At 43.8% G+C, this 15,400-nt stretch overlaps 1 protein-coding gene across 2 annotated transcripts in view; it reads right to left on the bottom strand.

The window, feature by feature from the left end:
* Positions 1–2,797: 2,797 nt before the first annotated feature.
* Positions 2,798–15,400, bottom strand: part of Rab3c (RAB3C, member RAS oncogene family) — a 170,462-nt gene continuing 157,859 nt past the window's right edge. For both annotated transcript variants that reach the window (XM_051182913.1, XM_051182912.1), the window contains exon 5: positions 2,798–2,985. In XM_051182913.1, the coding sequence (XP_051038870.1) occupies positions 2,798–2,985 (188 nt within the window). The remainder of the gene's footprint in view (positions 2,986–15,400) is intronic.

Consider the following 15,400-nt stretch of genomic DNA (forward strand, 5'->3'; position numbering starts at 1 on the left):
AGTTCTAAAAGCAGTTGCATGGGCAAGGATGCTCAGGTGACCACAGCGGAAGGGGAGGACACGCTTAAAATGCTAACTTGGCTGCATCAGAAACAATGAGAAATGATGTCTAAGACCCGCAAACACATTTTTAAACATGTGTGTTTTTAACCCCTATTTGTTTGTAAATGGATAGCGTTTGTTTTTAAACATCTTCTTAGGTACAGATTGAGCCAGGCCATTAGTCAGAAGGGCCTACTCATATTTAGGCTGATGGCAGGAGATGCAGTGTGCATTTGTACATATGTTGAAAGAACCCCAGGCTTAGCGTTAGGATGTATAAGCTACACAGCTCAAGGGTAATAGATGACCGGATATCTGGTTTTCATTTGCCAAATTTGATTTTACAACCAAGACATCTTGGTGACATTAGGAACACCCATTCTTCTGGTGTCAAAGCAAGAATACAGGCAGCATTCTCCTTTATCTTAGTGACAAGTCTCTCCGGAGACTTTTACTGAATTATTTGGAATACATTACATAGCAGGGTGAGAGTTTTAAAACTAAAAATCAACTGGGAAGACTGTTTCCATGGGGGTTTGTATAGGTGTTATGGCATGTTCTGGGGGCAGTGACATCAGGGTTACTGCTGGCCCCCTGCCCACTGACTAGCTAGCGCATAATGGTCTAGCTCTGGGGTCCCTGACAAACAGTAAGAGTGGACACTTGGCTTCGGTCAGTCAATGTCAACCAATTCCCCTTCCTCTCTTACCCACCCTCAGTTTATAACACGCACAGTATCTTCTTAAGAAGCCATTTAAAGTACACAAGCAAGGCCTTTTACCCTCTGGATATATGCAAGGAAGGAGGCTCAGGCTTCCTGGCCTCCTTATTTTATACTAGATCGTGAAAATGAGTTTGACAGCTGTAGTATTCAACATGGCCATGTTCTGGCCCAGGTCATAGCAACAGGAAAATGCCATATGAATAGATAACTATGACAAATCCTGCTTTATGCTCCCAGTTTCTCTGTTTCCCTTCACTGGAATGTCTTATGATTCTTTAATCTAGGTGTCATTAAAATGTAATAAGACATTAGTGTCTTCTTATCTTTGCTGAGCCAAGGCTTGCTCCTCTGGATGACAAAATGGAAACTTACCACTAATTTATAAGTTTGAAACTAAGCGGACAAAAAGAAACCATGCACATACTATCCTGCCAATAACCTTGCCCAGCAAGCTTGCATTAAATGTTTTCACAAGCTATTTCTCTGTTTTTCAAGGGGAGGATGAATCTTTTACACAACCACCAAAGAGGAAAAAGTCTACCTAACAAAAGTGTCTTGTCCCTTCACTCTGGGTTGCCTGATGTCTTCAGAAGATCCTAGCTGCAGATACTTCTTGTGCTAGGCACAGAGGGTAAGATTTGGTGATGGTATATCATTTCTATATGGTCTTTAGGAAACCTAGAAGAAAAGACTAGATGTTCAAGTGTCCCCTCCCACTCTCCAACCACCATGGCGCTTCAGTTTTTTATCCCGCTCAGCGCTGGAATCTTCTATGTAACTTGAGCATGCTTAGAGGCTCATATGATGAGAGCATGCTTTAGAATTCTAAATTCTATGAAAAAAAAACATGGGCATAAAAATGACCTTTTCCTCAGTGTGGGAATCACAGGAAAGTCACCCAGTTGTTTTCAGAGTAGGTGCAAGAGCTTGGCTGAAGTAGGAGCAGAGAGCAGGGGCTGGGAAGTCAGCCTACCTTTCCTGAGAAAACGGGTCCTGACCAAGCATCGGGCCCATTTCTCTTCCAGAATCGGTGCTGGCTCTGGAGAGCCATGGCAGGGTTTTGTGGGTGGGATGAGTCAATAAGTGATGGAGGCCACCCAGGGCATGGAATTCTATGGCTCCTCACACCACTCCTGGTCACTGGGCTTCTTGTGCAACTGGCATTAAGTAGAAGCCTCCTCACGGTCCTCGCTCTCACATAGGCAGACATGGGCAGAATCAGCGGAAAGCTAAGCCCGGCAGTAGGGTACTCAGATCTCAATTGCTCTTTATCTAGATCCATCACATTAATATTGCTGACTTGGAAAACTCGAAAGGGCCTTAGAAACATTTCATTTTCTTTTCTACTTTTTTTACGGTTTGTAGCTCAGGCCTACTTTCACTTGCCTTCTGCCTCAGCCTTCCGGGTGTTACTGCACCCATCCCCTTAATATTTTTAAGGGTGTGTTGACACCCTTCAATTATTATTAGTGAAAGTACAATATACATTTCCTAATAGTAGACTGCCGAGACCCTAATGGGGTCTCCAATCAAGAGCAAAAGTCCCACTTCCTTTTTAGCCAAACTAAGTTTCCTGGCATCTCCCCCTGCTCACAACACACACACACACACACACACACACACACACACACACACACACACACACGGTCCCTAAGTCATCATCCATACAAGTGAGAAGCATGATTTGAATCCATGGCACAAACATTATTTGCAGTGAAATTATAGACTGCGGTTTCAGCAATAGCTTAATTGAGAAAAAAGAAATTGCAAAAAACCTTCTGAAAGACAAATAAAGAAGTTACATGCAAGTACTGGGCGTTTATAGATGAGCGATCCTTACAAACGTAGATCGAGTTTGCCACATGTTAACACAGGAAATTGCTCAAGATTTGAATGCATATATATGGGCCACTGACATCACAGACTCCCTTCAGATAATTGTTAGGCAGTAAAAGTGAAGGCTACTAGACCATTATAAACGCTATTTCTTGGCGGCTCCGGAGCCGGGGTGGAGCTCCTGTGTGGGAGACATTAGCAGCCACAGTTGGGCTGCGGAGGGGGAGGCGTTTCCTTGAGTCTTGTGCTCTGCTTTGCTGCGGTGATGGCTGGGTCGGTCTCCAGGCTCTCTGACATTTTGTCACAGATGATGTCCACCAGGCGCTCAAATGTTTGCTTCACGTTGACGTTATCCTTGGCGCTGGTTTCGAAAAACTCAAACCCTGGAGGAAACAGAAACAGCTACGTCATTTCTCGCTCTTGAAGCTCGGTGGACTCAGTCAGGGTTTTCAGTGGTGATGGGAGAATCTGTGGTTTAGATGAAGGAGGCAGCTGGACATGGACTGCTATCCACTGACCGTGAGCAGCGGGATTGATGACACTCATCCCGTTTGTCACCACTGGGTCATTTATGGTACCAGCAAGGGCGAAGAGATTTTATAAAAGGAACTCAAGACTTAATAAACATTGAGGAACTCAAGAGTATCATTAAAAACAGTATCGTTCCCCTAGTGTTGGTGCACGCCTTTAATTCCAGCACTTGGAAGGCAGAGGCAGGCAGATCTCAGAGTTCGAGGCCAGCTTGGTTGATAGTGAGAGTTCCAGGACAGCCAGGATGTTACATAGAGAAACCCTGTCTTGAAAAACAAAAACAAAAACAACAAAACAACCCTTGGCAGCCCAGTTGCGATAACTCCTTGCTCCTGCCCCTGTTGTGATCTTATATAACGAAAGGTTTAGAAAAGACTGTGCTTGTCCTACGGAGAGGACAGTGAGGTTCCCAAACAATCATGATCTTTTACCCTGTCTGTCCAGAGGCTGCCCAATCATGGACAGGCTTCATGTACAGTGTCTGACAGGACACGAGGTGGCGCTAAAGAGTCACAGGAATTACCTTAGGCCTGTTGCAACATCAGGAGTTTTGAGCTGGATGTTAATCCGACAGCCCTGCAGGTCTTTGTAATGCTGCTGTAACTTTCGTGGGGCTGACTGCTCCCTGACCTGTCTGTCTATGGCAGTCAAGTTTTTGAATCAATGGGGAAGGAAGCAATACATTTAGAATGAACAGCAAAATTGCTTGAGCACAGGAACTGTGGGGCCTATAGATTCTCGCTTCCCAGATGTGCCTGGCTGGCTGGAGGCAGCCTCAGCAGGAAGTTCTGCACACAATGGTGTCATTCCATTGTTTACATTCACATTCCACTGGCTGTGCTTGCCAGTTAGTTGCCATGGCAACTTCCCCTCTTGGCCAGCCAGGGATTGGTCTGGTCCAAGCAGGGGTAGGAGTGGGGGTGGAGGATGTTGATTTAGGATGTGTTGGGCAGAGCCCAGAAAGCCTTTTCTAATCCATTCTCAATTTTACACCCTATAAATCCTTCTGGTTACATCTGGTCTTATCTCAGAGGAGACACAACGATTCAAAATTATTAAATCCAATGATTTTTTTTTTAATGCCTGACTTCTGGGATTAAAATAAAAAGAATAGCTTAATACTTGTGTCTATGTCCAAATCCCCCTGATAACTAAACTGCATGCTTATTTTCTTGAGAATTGGAAGAAAAACCAAATGATTGCATTTTAGCTGCTGCCCTGATAAGATCCGTTGAGTTACAGCAGGACTGGGGAGGTCGTTCATTGCTAGAGCTGGGCGTAGGAAACAGGGCCAAAGCTATTGCAGTCCATCTTTGGCCCCCATTTCTCTTTTACTGTTTCATGTCTGCACAATGACCCTGTCATTCTCTACAGTGGGCGCTTCGTCGATAGACAAGGCCAGGTGGTGCGGACAGTACTGAATTCCCCAGGGCTGGGCCATTCACTCTCTCACTGGGCCCAGACAAAGGCAGGGCAGGTACCCTCTGAACAATGTCCTAGCTTAATCACCACAGCTCTTTGTCTGTTATTTTCTAGGTGCTGGTGTTATTGCCCCAGGGTCGATAGAGACAGACATCATTCCAGAATGTTCCAATAACACAGTAAGATCTTTTGATGAAACTTTGGAGGAAAAATAGTTCTGACTTTGGGACAAAACTGGGACAGTTACAGTTTGAGTTCTATCATCGTGTCGGCCAGCACTTCTGTTACTCTTTTATCTGGGCATTAAGTCACCTTATGCTGTTGCTGTGTGTGTAAGTTGGGAACAGTGACGTGATCTCTGATCACAAAATCAAAAATGTCCCGAACTCCCCCACACTATTGTGGGATCCTAGAAATATGTCGTTACTCGGGCAGCGTGACTCAGGCAGAGATCTGCATTCTATAACAACACTCATCCCTCCAATACTCAAGGAGGCCATACTACGATGAAGGTGTGGGCATTACCAACAAGTACCTTGGCAGCCTCCATTGTTTTTGTTTATTTATTTACTGCATGTGATCATGTATATCTGTGAGTATGCATGCATGCAGCATATGAGCAGAGGACAGACCACAACAAGCAAGAATCTATTGTCTTCTACCAGGTGGGTCCGGGGATTGAACTCAGGGCACCAGGTTGTCCGCTAGTTCCTTCATGCACTGACCCACCTTGCTGGTCCGTCATACTAGATCGGATACTATTAGCAAACCGTGGGTTCGGTGCTCACTTTCACGATTTCTGATCTCTGCTTTGCCTGTCTTGCAGTGTGGTTATGACTCTCAAATAGGAAAATGTGGGTGCCGAACAAGCTGGTAACTGTGTCGACAGCACAGCAGTGTTGGTAATAACCAACTGACATTTATCTAGTGGTTAGCAGATCACAGAGAATATTGCAAACACTTGGAACATTTTTAACTCATACCATCCATGAACTGGCACCACTAATTTTCTAGTTTTCTGATTGAGGAAATGAAAGCCCAAACTGGATGAGTGATTTGCTTAAACATTCCCTTACTCGCCTGGCAAATGGTGGAGGGAGAGTATCGATTAGTCACCTACAGATTTCCCTGCCTTCCCATGTGCCCTGAAAAAGGGAACTACCATTTGTTGCTGTAAATGATCAGTTCTAGGGTAATTAGTAATTCCCATATGCTTTCATTAACTTAAATAATTTGAAGGTGGTTAAGTAGACCTAAGAGCGTCAGGAAAACTAAACAGTACACTCTTCTAATGATTTAAAACACCCCATGAGATTGTGGAAGCCACATCTCCTTGTGACCTAGAGGCACACAGCTGTGAAGGTTCTGACACTGCTCTTCAGCATAGTCTACCATGAAGTGTGGTGTTTAAACAGTGGGAGCTCAAGACCAAAGCCACAGCTTTTAGTGCTTTGTTACTGAGTTGTTAGATCCAGGGGAGATGGGCTTTGTCACACAGCCCAGACTTCTGGGTCCACTGGAATGACAAAGGTGTGCCCTCTGTGTGAGAAGCCACTCACGTCCCCTACCTGTGTCCAAACGGGTTTAAAAGTACGCCCCACCTCACAACTACCAATACAAACACTGGATCCTTTATTCTTTTAGGAGCTCCCTGGGCTCTCTTGGTTTTACCTCCCACCATCCTGGTAGTTTTACCTCAGCTACCTCAACATAAAGGCTTGGTCTCAGAAGCCTTTACCCACAAAGATCAGCAGAAGCCACACACCAGTCAAATAAGAGACCCGAAGGGTCTTAGAAAACCCCGGAGATTGCTTCCAGTTCACTGCCGAGGAATGTGCAGCTCATCAAAATCCAGTAAGTAGACCAAGGCCGCATAGAAAGCCTGGTAGATCCCCCGACAAGTCTACCACTTTAGCTTCTTGCCCTTGACACCGAATGCTCTACAGTTAGTAGCTTGAACACCATGCGTCTTCATCAGCTGATCAGTGGACACTCTTAGTGAAGTATGGGGGACCTGGCCATGCTTTCCCATTCCTCCTGTAGAAGAACATTCCCAGCTGCTCTCTGGCAGAGGCAGCATCGCTCCAAACACAGAAGAGCTCTTGCTCCAGACAGCACATTCCTGCCTTGGGATTCTGGGCCTGACCTAGAAAGAACAACTCCTGGCCTTTCTAGAGCCCATGATGGGCATACCCAGACACTTATTAAGTCCAGCTCATTTGCTGTGACCTCTGTACACATGAAAGAGCAGCTGGCTATCTGGGAAGACACTGTTGGTGAGCAGGGGCATCACAGAGCCCGAGCCTTGTGGCTAGGTCTGGGTTGCTGCCATGGTTTTCTTTCAGTTCCTTGAAGGTCTATGGGACAAAGCTCAGAGAAGCCTGGTACTTTTTCAGACTCCTGCATACAGGGAAGCAAGCAGGGCCATGAAGCTAAAAGCACTCTGCTCAGAGAGGTGGCAGGCTGTCACTCCGCCATGAGGATCACTGAAATGTCACAGCACCCTACTGTGATTGGCCCGCATTAGCAGTAATAATCACAGTTCCAGGACTGAGTATTGAAGCATTTCTTTCTCAGACCTTTGTCCAGTGAATTTATTCAAATTTGTAGATGATGTTCAATTTTCCCCATGTTAATAGTTACACCATATAGTAAAACTCTATGTTCACTACAGCAGGTTTTGTTTGTTTTTAATATTCATATTCACTCCAGGAAAGAAATCCTGACCACTGTTTGGGCTCTTTGACCTTTTAGATTTGAGAGAAAAATCATAGTGTGCCCCCTCCCCTCTAAGTCCTAAAACTATGCCACAGTGAATCATTTTATTTCTCCCAGGCAATAGTTTATTTACATTCTTGATGCTTTCCCATCTCCCATTTCTTCATTGAGTTGCAGCTACAGGGTCTCATCTTCACTTTCCCTACAGAGTCAGAGGAACCAGAGTTGCAAGGAAAGGTCATGGTGTTGCCAGGCAGGTGACAGTTGGCCAGAAGTAAGGGCTTCAAAGCAGCAGGACCAACTGTCATGTTAGCTGGTCCCGTGTTGGGACTCAGCCAGGAGACAGACTTTAGGAGGGGGCGGGATGAGGGTTTGACCCACTTCCCTGAAGAATGGCCAAAGAAAGCAGCCGGGAGCTTGAACAGGAGCTCAGCCCAAGGCTAATGTTGATAAAAATAGACAACAACAACAAAAAAAATGGACAGGTCTTTCATGCCCTGAGTTCCAGCCTAACCAGATGGTGGGGTTCAGTACCTATGCGAGGGTCATCATAGAGTGTTGATGAATGTTGGCCGACATAGAAAAGGTCTCCTTCCTGCCCTTAACCTTCTTCCACAGTCTAGTTTAGCCTCCTTCAGAGTCAGGAATGCTCAAATTCCATCACTGGCAGGGGCTGCCTAAGCTTGCTCCAGTGCAGTCTGTGCAGGCTACGGGAGTTTCTCATTCTCTGTGAGTAAAATCCATGTTCCATAGCTGGGCGTTCACTGTGCACCTTCCCAGACCCCAGCCAGCTCTCAGACCTGCACCTCCGCTTCCAAACCTCTGCTTCCACCAAGCTTGTCCCTTCCAAGGCTGGCAAATGACTCAAAGGCTACCCCACTTGAGCTCTTCCCACATGAATCTCCTTAAACCCCTCCCTGAACCCTGCCCGCGTCTTCTTTCTCTAATCAAAACAGAGTGTTAATCTGCCCTTGAGACTGTTCAACTTTTGGTCAGGATTTTCCTTGTACATGGTCAAGTTTTGGAACTGTCATTAAATCTTGAAGTCCTCAACCCAAAGAGCCAGTGTCTGACATACTTGACAGAGCTTCTCTCTGGCTGACCACTGTCCCCGCCCTTCCTGTTGTCCCTGATATGAAACCCGTGTTTCAATTGCCGTTTGTCTTTGCACTCTTAATTGGGTTCCTTGGCTTCCACCCCTGTGGCATTGATGGGAAGGCAGAAGCTACCCAGAGAAGGGCTTCTTTGTTCAAGAGAAAGGCAAACGCATTCCACTACTTTTGCAAAAACTTTTTTCTGTGTATCCGCTGTTCAACGAATCATGTTGAAATCTCATACCCGGTGGCTTCACTTACTTAATTTTTTATATGACTTGCTCATCCCCTGTGGCCATTTCAGTTTTAAGTCTCCCAGAAAGAGCTGAGTTCCCTTGGATAATGGCTCTAAGGTCTTGCCTGGTAAGCCAACTCACCCTGAAAATTTCTAGTTCCCTGGTAATGCTTTTCTGCTATATATTTGGGATTTAATTATAGTTACAAAAGTGATAAAATGTAAAATTCAGCATGCTAGTTATTTTGAAGGGTAAAATTCACAGCCTTTAGGACAAAACATTGCACCTCCAGTAGAATCTAATTGTAGAGCATCTTCATGGTGCCCAGAAGGAATTCTGCATTCAATGAGTCTCCATGCTCTGCCATCCCCTCTACTAGGTACATTATGCTCTCTAGCTATATTGTTCATCCCGTATGGGGTATCCCCGATTCCTGGAAATATCTAACAGCATCTAGTGGAAGCAGGTGCCCAGCAGATGTTAGCCAATTACAGGATTGATTGCTATTAATTGGTTGGGAGAAGCTGGTGGATTGGAAATGGAAGGGAAGAGAATCACTTATTTCTTTGTTCTTTGTTATAAAGCAGCTGATCTTCTTAATAATTTGTCAACCATATTATTTCTAGGTGGAGCTTAACAAGCATGGCATTTCATATTATATCATTTCAAGTTTGTTCTGTTGGGAATTTGTTATATCAAAAAATTTAAAGGATTCCTATTTACCCATGAGGACAGTTGTTTCTGGAAAAATAGGAGGAAGTATAGAATTGTTCCACTCCCACTATTAACTCTTGCTTTTCTTCAAAATGTAAGAACTCTTTAAGTGTAGGAAAGTCGAGTTTCTCTCTCTCAGATTAGCTTTCAGACAGAAAAGGGGCATTGATGGTACAAGAGCTATATTTGTATGCAAGTAAGTGCCACACATTTTCCAAATAGAATTTGTTCCCTTCAATCCATCAAACATTTTCTTTGTAACTCCTTATCATTTCACTGGACTTTTAGTGATAAAGGAAGCACCCTAGCCTATTAAGGAACTGTCAACATGAACACTAATAACTGTTCTTTGTATGGGATTTTTAATCGGCAATAGCATTTATATATGTTATCAATTAGCAGGTTACTTTTTTTTTGGTAAGAGATGCCCATGAAACAGAGCAGTGAATGTAATGCATTTTCAAGTAGCAGGGGCCAAGCTAATGAGGTTTCATTGTAACAGCCACAGGTGGGAGATCTTTATGGGACACCACGCAAAGATCATTGTGCTGTGCCTTTTACATCGACTTCCCTGCTTTGGATCCAGAGTTACGTAGTAGCACCTTTCAAATGTTCATTTTGCAGTTGAGAAACATAGATGTGTCTGTCACGCATATGGAAAACCATGGCAAGGATTAACGTCTGCCTCCACAGGTCATGCCCTTTCCTCTAGGACGTTCCTAATGTCTACTCTGTCAGTGCTACAGCCAAGCACTGCAGAATAACTCAATTGGCTTCATAAACATAGTCACCGGAAACTCTATGCTTTAGCACTCAGCAATTATTATTGATACATATTTATTTCACAGAGTGACAGTGTTCATAAAGATATTTTCATGCAGCTATATCTGCTACTTTAACCAAATCTACCCTGAAATAAATTCCTAAAAGTCAGAAGATTCTTCCTAAAATCCAGATTGCTATAGGCAGCTTAGCTTGTCCAGAGAAGACACAGAAAGCTATGTGAAGCCTTACTTAAATGAGTTTCCTTTTGACGGTGCTAAGATTCTGAAAATTGCAATCAATTAATCTCTTCTCTAGTTTGTAATTAGGGAAAAAAAATCTCTAGAAGCAAACAATTTGCTGTGTGGACTCTGGCAGAGATGATGAAGGTTCTGTTTGTCTTTAGAATTCTTCCTTGAAACAATCACTTCAATCCAGGTGATTGGAAACTAATTGATGTTAAAGGCAAAAAAAAAAAAAAAAAAAAAAAAAAAAAAAGGCAGGAGAGGGTGTGGTGTGTAGGCAGAGTAGGGGAAGACTCCTTGAATGGCTTTCACAGATGAAATACCATGGTTTGTTTGCCCATGGTGAAGAGTCATCCGCCAGCATCAGAGTGTAGGGCTGGGATCCGGGCCTGAGAGACTAGAGACATTCTCACTAAGAATAAAATTAGTAAGTAGCACAAAGAATGCTCAGTTAACAATCTACAGAAGGAACTCTCCCACACACAACCTCAACCAATGACTTCTGAGAAGACTGGGTCCCTAGTACACCCAGTTATCAATGAACAGAAACAACTCACCCACACAACCTTGCCTGGAAAGACTGGGACCCTTTCAAGGATCCATAAAGTAGCAAGGCTGTCTCTTAGATTTCTGACATGGAGGGCACGATCTCCTCTTACTTACGACCTAACAAGCCACAAGTTCCCAAGGCGAGACCATCAGAGAATAATGCAGGGGCTCTGCAGAAGGGGAAGGGGAGGAGCGAAGACAAGAGTGTGGTTGCAGTCTACTGTGAGCTAGAAGGCTGGAGACAGAGTCTGTATGAGACTGCATGGATGTAGCTTTGCCTGTACGCTCTAAGAGGAAGAGAGAACCTGCCCTACTCAATGGCATCCCTTAATGCCATAAGCCTGTCCCCACAGCAATGACTAGAATAAGTGAGAAAACATCATTGGGACAGTCTGGCTGACAATTCGCTAAATGGTGCTATTTTAAAATTTCAGAACAGTATTCAGTAAGGTACACGAGATATTCAACATTAATATAAGTTAGAGTTCATTTTGGATGTAGACTTATTTAACCTTATTGAGCATGTTGATGCGAAGGCACCACTAATCTATGATGTTAGGTAGGCTAAGAGTATTGAAGTTATTTCTAGCCTCTAAGGTTTTCAAATTACTGGAAAGTTTACGGGAACATAATGCCATTGTTACGTCAAACACATCAATATTCACAAGTGTACAGCATTTACATTTCTTGGGGCAAATAATAATAGGCATTTTTAATTAGAAACCAGTCCTCGGTGATTTGAGTTACTGGGATTTATTTTCTCCTGCCTCCAGATAGGATAATTTGACTCCAAGAAAAAGAAAACCACACCGACTAGTGTGCAAAGCTAGTAAACAGACCTGGACCTCTGCCAGCTGCATCAGACAGCCCTGGATTCAAACCCTTTTAAATTTCAACACTGATCACATCAAAAACTCATCCAGATGAGTTTTGTTTGCTTGCTTTTTTCCTTCCCTTTCTTTTTTTTTTTTTTTTTAGTGCTGGTAATTAAAATGAAGCCGTTTCCATTTCTTATAGTCAACTTTAAAGCTTTAATAACATTGTACTTTCGTGTTGATTAAAAAAGAAATGAGTCCAGCAGTTTATACACATCTTTATTCCTGGAACCAGAATCATTTTAAATACCGCACAAGTTGAACGTGCATATAGGATTGAGAAGGGCCTAGCAGTTGGATATCCCGAGAGAAGGAGCAAATGTGGGTTCTGAGTCAGATTCAGGGATGGAAACAAGAGGATGGGCAGTGGGATGAGAGACTGGAAGCTCTTCAGCCAAGACACAGGGTTGCACACTGTAGCTCTTGGAAGGAGCAGGGATTTCCCAGGGTCGAATGTTGATAATGATTAGAAGTAGTAAGAGTCTAGATAAGGCTACACCAGTTAGCTATGTTGACTAAAGAAAGTGATGCATAAAACAGGGATTTGCAAAGCTCTTGGAAATTCATTCAGTAGGGGAGTTTAAGAGTTTGAACCCTGACATCAAAGAGCAAATTGGGTATAGCACCTAAAGGTGCTGCAGAGTGTAGTGTCCTGGGCCGCTTGTCATTCAAAGTGAATTGATTTTGAGCTCCAAAAAGAGTGCTGTGTGTGTTTACTGGGGCATGAGCATCAGCTGGAACCATCCCGAGCAATGTGGCATAGGACCCATGGGAGTATTTTCTGAGGAATGAGTTTCAGCTGCCAGTAAGGAGGACAGAGATTCATAGAGTTGTGAAACAGATCAAGAAGAGTTAATAAGATTTGGCAAACTCACAAGACCAGGAAAGGAGGACAGAGAAGACCCTTCCTTTTCTAACACATGGATGTGACCATACCTAAGCATACCAAACACATTACAGAGTATCCTTGACCTATTTTCTAGAGCCTGGGACAAGTTAGCCAGAAAGAATGTGAGCCAGGGGAAATAATGGTAGGGTGTCTGCACTTCTCCACAGAGAGCTGTGTGTAGCCAGGTACTTAGAACATTTAAATAGCTTTGCTGGGACTCCCTGCCAATTCCTGAAGTTGGCAACGTCCTTTCTTTCATAAACACTACAATTAAGATTTAAATAAATCTTTAAGCGCTGCTGATGAGCACTCCTGCAAATGTGGAGCAGGTGGTCTGGGTTTTAAAAATAGGCATTGGAGCATCACTGTATTCCCTTAGAGTTGCTGACTCTTCAACCCTGTTCTATTGTGGAATTGCTTTGCAAGGGCAAGGAGAAAACAAAAACAAAACAAAAAACTAAAGAGCTGGAGAAAAATCATCCTCATTAAACTGGAGTGGTTGGAGGCAATGTTATGATCTCAACTTTAAAAATGACCAAGGTGGGAATGTGTCTGTCACTGGCTGCTTATACTTTTTCAGTTTTGGTGCTGTGGCTACTAAACGACCCTTGGCAAGTAGAATTCACACTGTAACAAGATGCCAATGACTAGGAAATGAGATTAGGGTGTGTGTGTGTGTGTGTGTGTGTGTGTGAGAGAGAGAGAGAGAGAGAGAGAGAGAGAGAGAGAGAGAGAGAGAGAGCATGCCACCAAACCACTGAAACAATAGTTGACAATGTGAGCGCTGCTTTCCCTTACATTTTCACATAAATTTCTTATATTTACTGGAGGCAACTGTAGTGAGATAGTCCTTCTGTGGCACTGACCACGCCCATTGGGGGGTGGAGCCATGGGCGGAGTGACCTGTGGAAGGAGGTCGGAGGGGGCCAGGTAAGGCGCTCTCTTTCTGGCCTGACTTGGACAGGAGAGGATCGGGTTGAATTTCCTGGTGTTCATCTGTCTAGGTTGTAAGTTATTTCTCCCTGAATAAACATCTATTTGGCCTATTTGTTTATCCTGATCCTTATTTACCGTGATAGGCAACTTTTAGGAAGTTGAATTTCACAGAAAAGAAGGGGAGAAGCTTCTTGCATTACACAACACACAAAGCCCCCACCCGTCTAAAGAGCCCCCAAGTCCCAGTCATCCTGCAACTGTCTGTGAACCAAAGCTATGGAGGCCTTTAGACTGTTATCTTGGAGGCTGTCTGTCCTCAGGGCTGAAATGCTTCAGCCCTGAGGAGTTTATGTGTCCGAGTTCGCAGGGAATGGGCTCTCACAGTTCTTGTCAATTTGACATGTATATAGCTATCCTAATCTCATTCGGCCAATTCAATCCATTGGATCGGCCTCTGAGCATGTCTGTGGGCCATTTCCTTGATTGCTAACGGACCTGGGAAGACCCAGTTGACTGTGGCTGGTACTACCCTGGATAGCTTGGCCTGGCTTGTATGAAAGAGGTATCTGAGCAAGCCAGAGGAAGCAAGCCAGGAGGTCAGCCAACATGGTCTCTCTGCATAAGCTCTTCTTCAAGCTGTTGTTGATTATGGTGTTTGTCACAGCATCAGAAAGCAAACTAGGACATGCTTCATTTTCAGGGATTCCGTCTTTCCTGGTGTGTGTGTGTGTGTGTGTGTGTGTGTGTGTGTGTGTGTGTGTGTTGGTAAGGTCCTGGCTTGATTTTTAAATGTTCTGTTTTACCCCCAGAACTGATGCCTGATTCACACCCTGGCCATGTCCCTGTGATATGCTCCACTCCTGTTGGACTCCATGTTTCCTGCCCATCACCTCCAATCTATGTTTAACCAGTGACTTCTCAATATTTACTATTACATCACCCAGCTTTAAAAAGATTCAACACTATTCTAATACATGAAGATTAGTTTTATAAGTTAATATACCATACTGTTTACAACAACAGAGCTAATAACTAAAAAAAAATTGATGTTGAGATACAGGTAAATATGTATAATACTTTCCTCCTTTAATCTGCCTAACATCAAATATCTCAATGTAGGAATGGTGCCTTTGACATAGCCTGAATGAAATCCAGTCTTGCCATTCTATTCTTTACATCTGGCACTGGATCCTAAGAATGTACAGCCAATCCCAGTCTCTTCATCTGATAATGGCCTCTCAGTGATAGGTCATTGTTCAATAGGTTTAGACCTCTCTAGCACATAGATTCTTCTTCATAAAGGCAACTCCACCTCTTTGTGTATCTTGGAAATTCCTGGTTATTTTCCTCAAGCCTGCTGTAAACACTGTCAATGAGGCCTTCCTCTGTGCCTCTGAATGGGGATGCTTTTGATCTCCTCTAAAACTGAGTCTTCAATTCTGTTGGAGACCTACAGGCTGCCTTGTAAATGTTTCTTTGTTTGTGTACCTCTGTGGACTAGAATCTCCTAACTACCTGTGCCTAACTAATGATAAGTGGATGAATGAAAGATTGATTGAATGAACAGATGAAAATCATTCTGTGTCACATTCCCAAAGTTCATTGTGAAGTATCTCTCTCCTGTGTCTGTCAGAAGCAATCTCAGGGTATGACCTCTGCAGATCGGGGAGAATTTTTGGCTCCCTGGTTTTAGCTCAGTGGATTTTAATGAAGTCCCCATGGATTTCTCTGCATCCTCACTGGACGGATGAACATCTCAGTCCACAATCTCTGTTCTGTATCTCCCCTAGTCTCCTTGAAAATGTCTGTACCAATTTGTTGCATACA

This window comes from Phodopus roborovskii, unplaced genomic scaffold, assembly GCF_943737965.1.
Source record: "Phodopus roborovskii unplaced genomic scaffold, PHOROB, whole genome shotgun sequence".
NCBI lineage: Eukaryota > Metazoa > Chordata > Mammalia > Rodentia > Cricetidae > Phodopus > Phodopus roborovskii.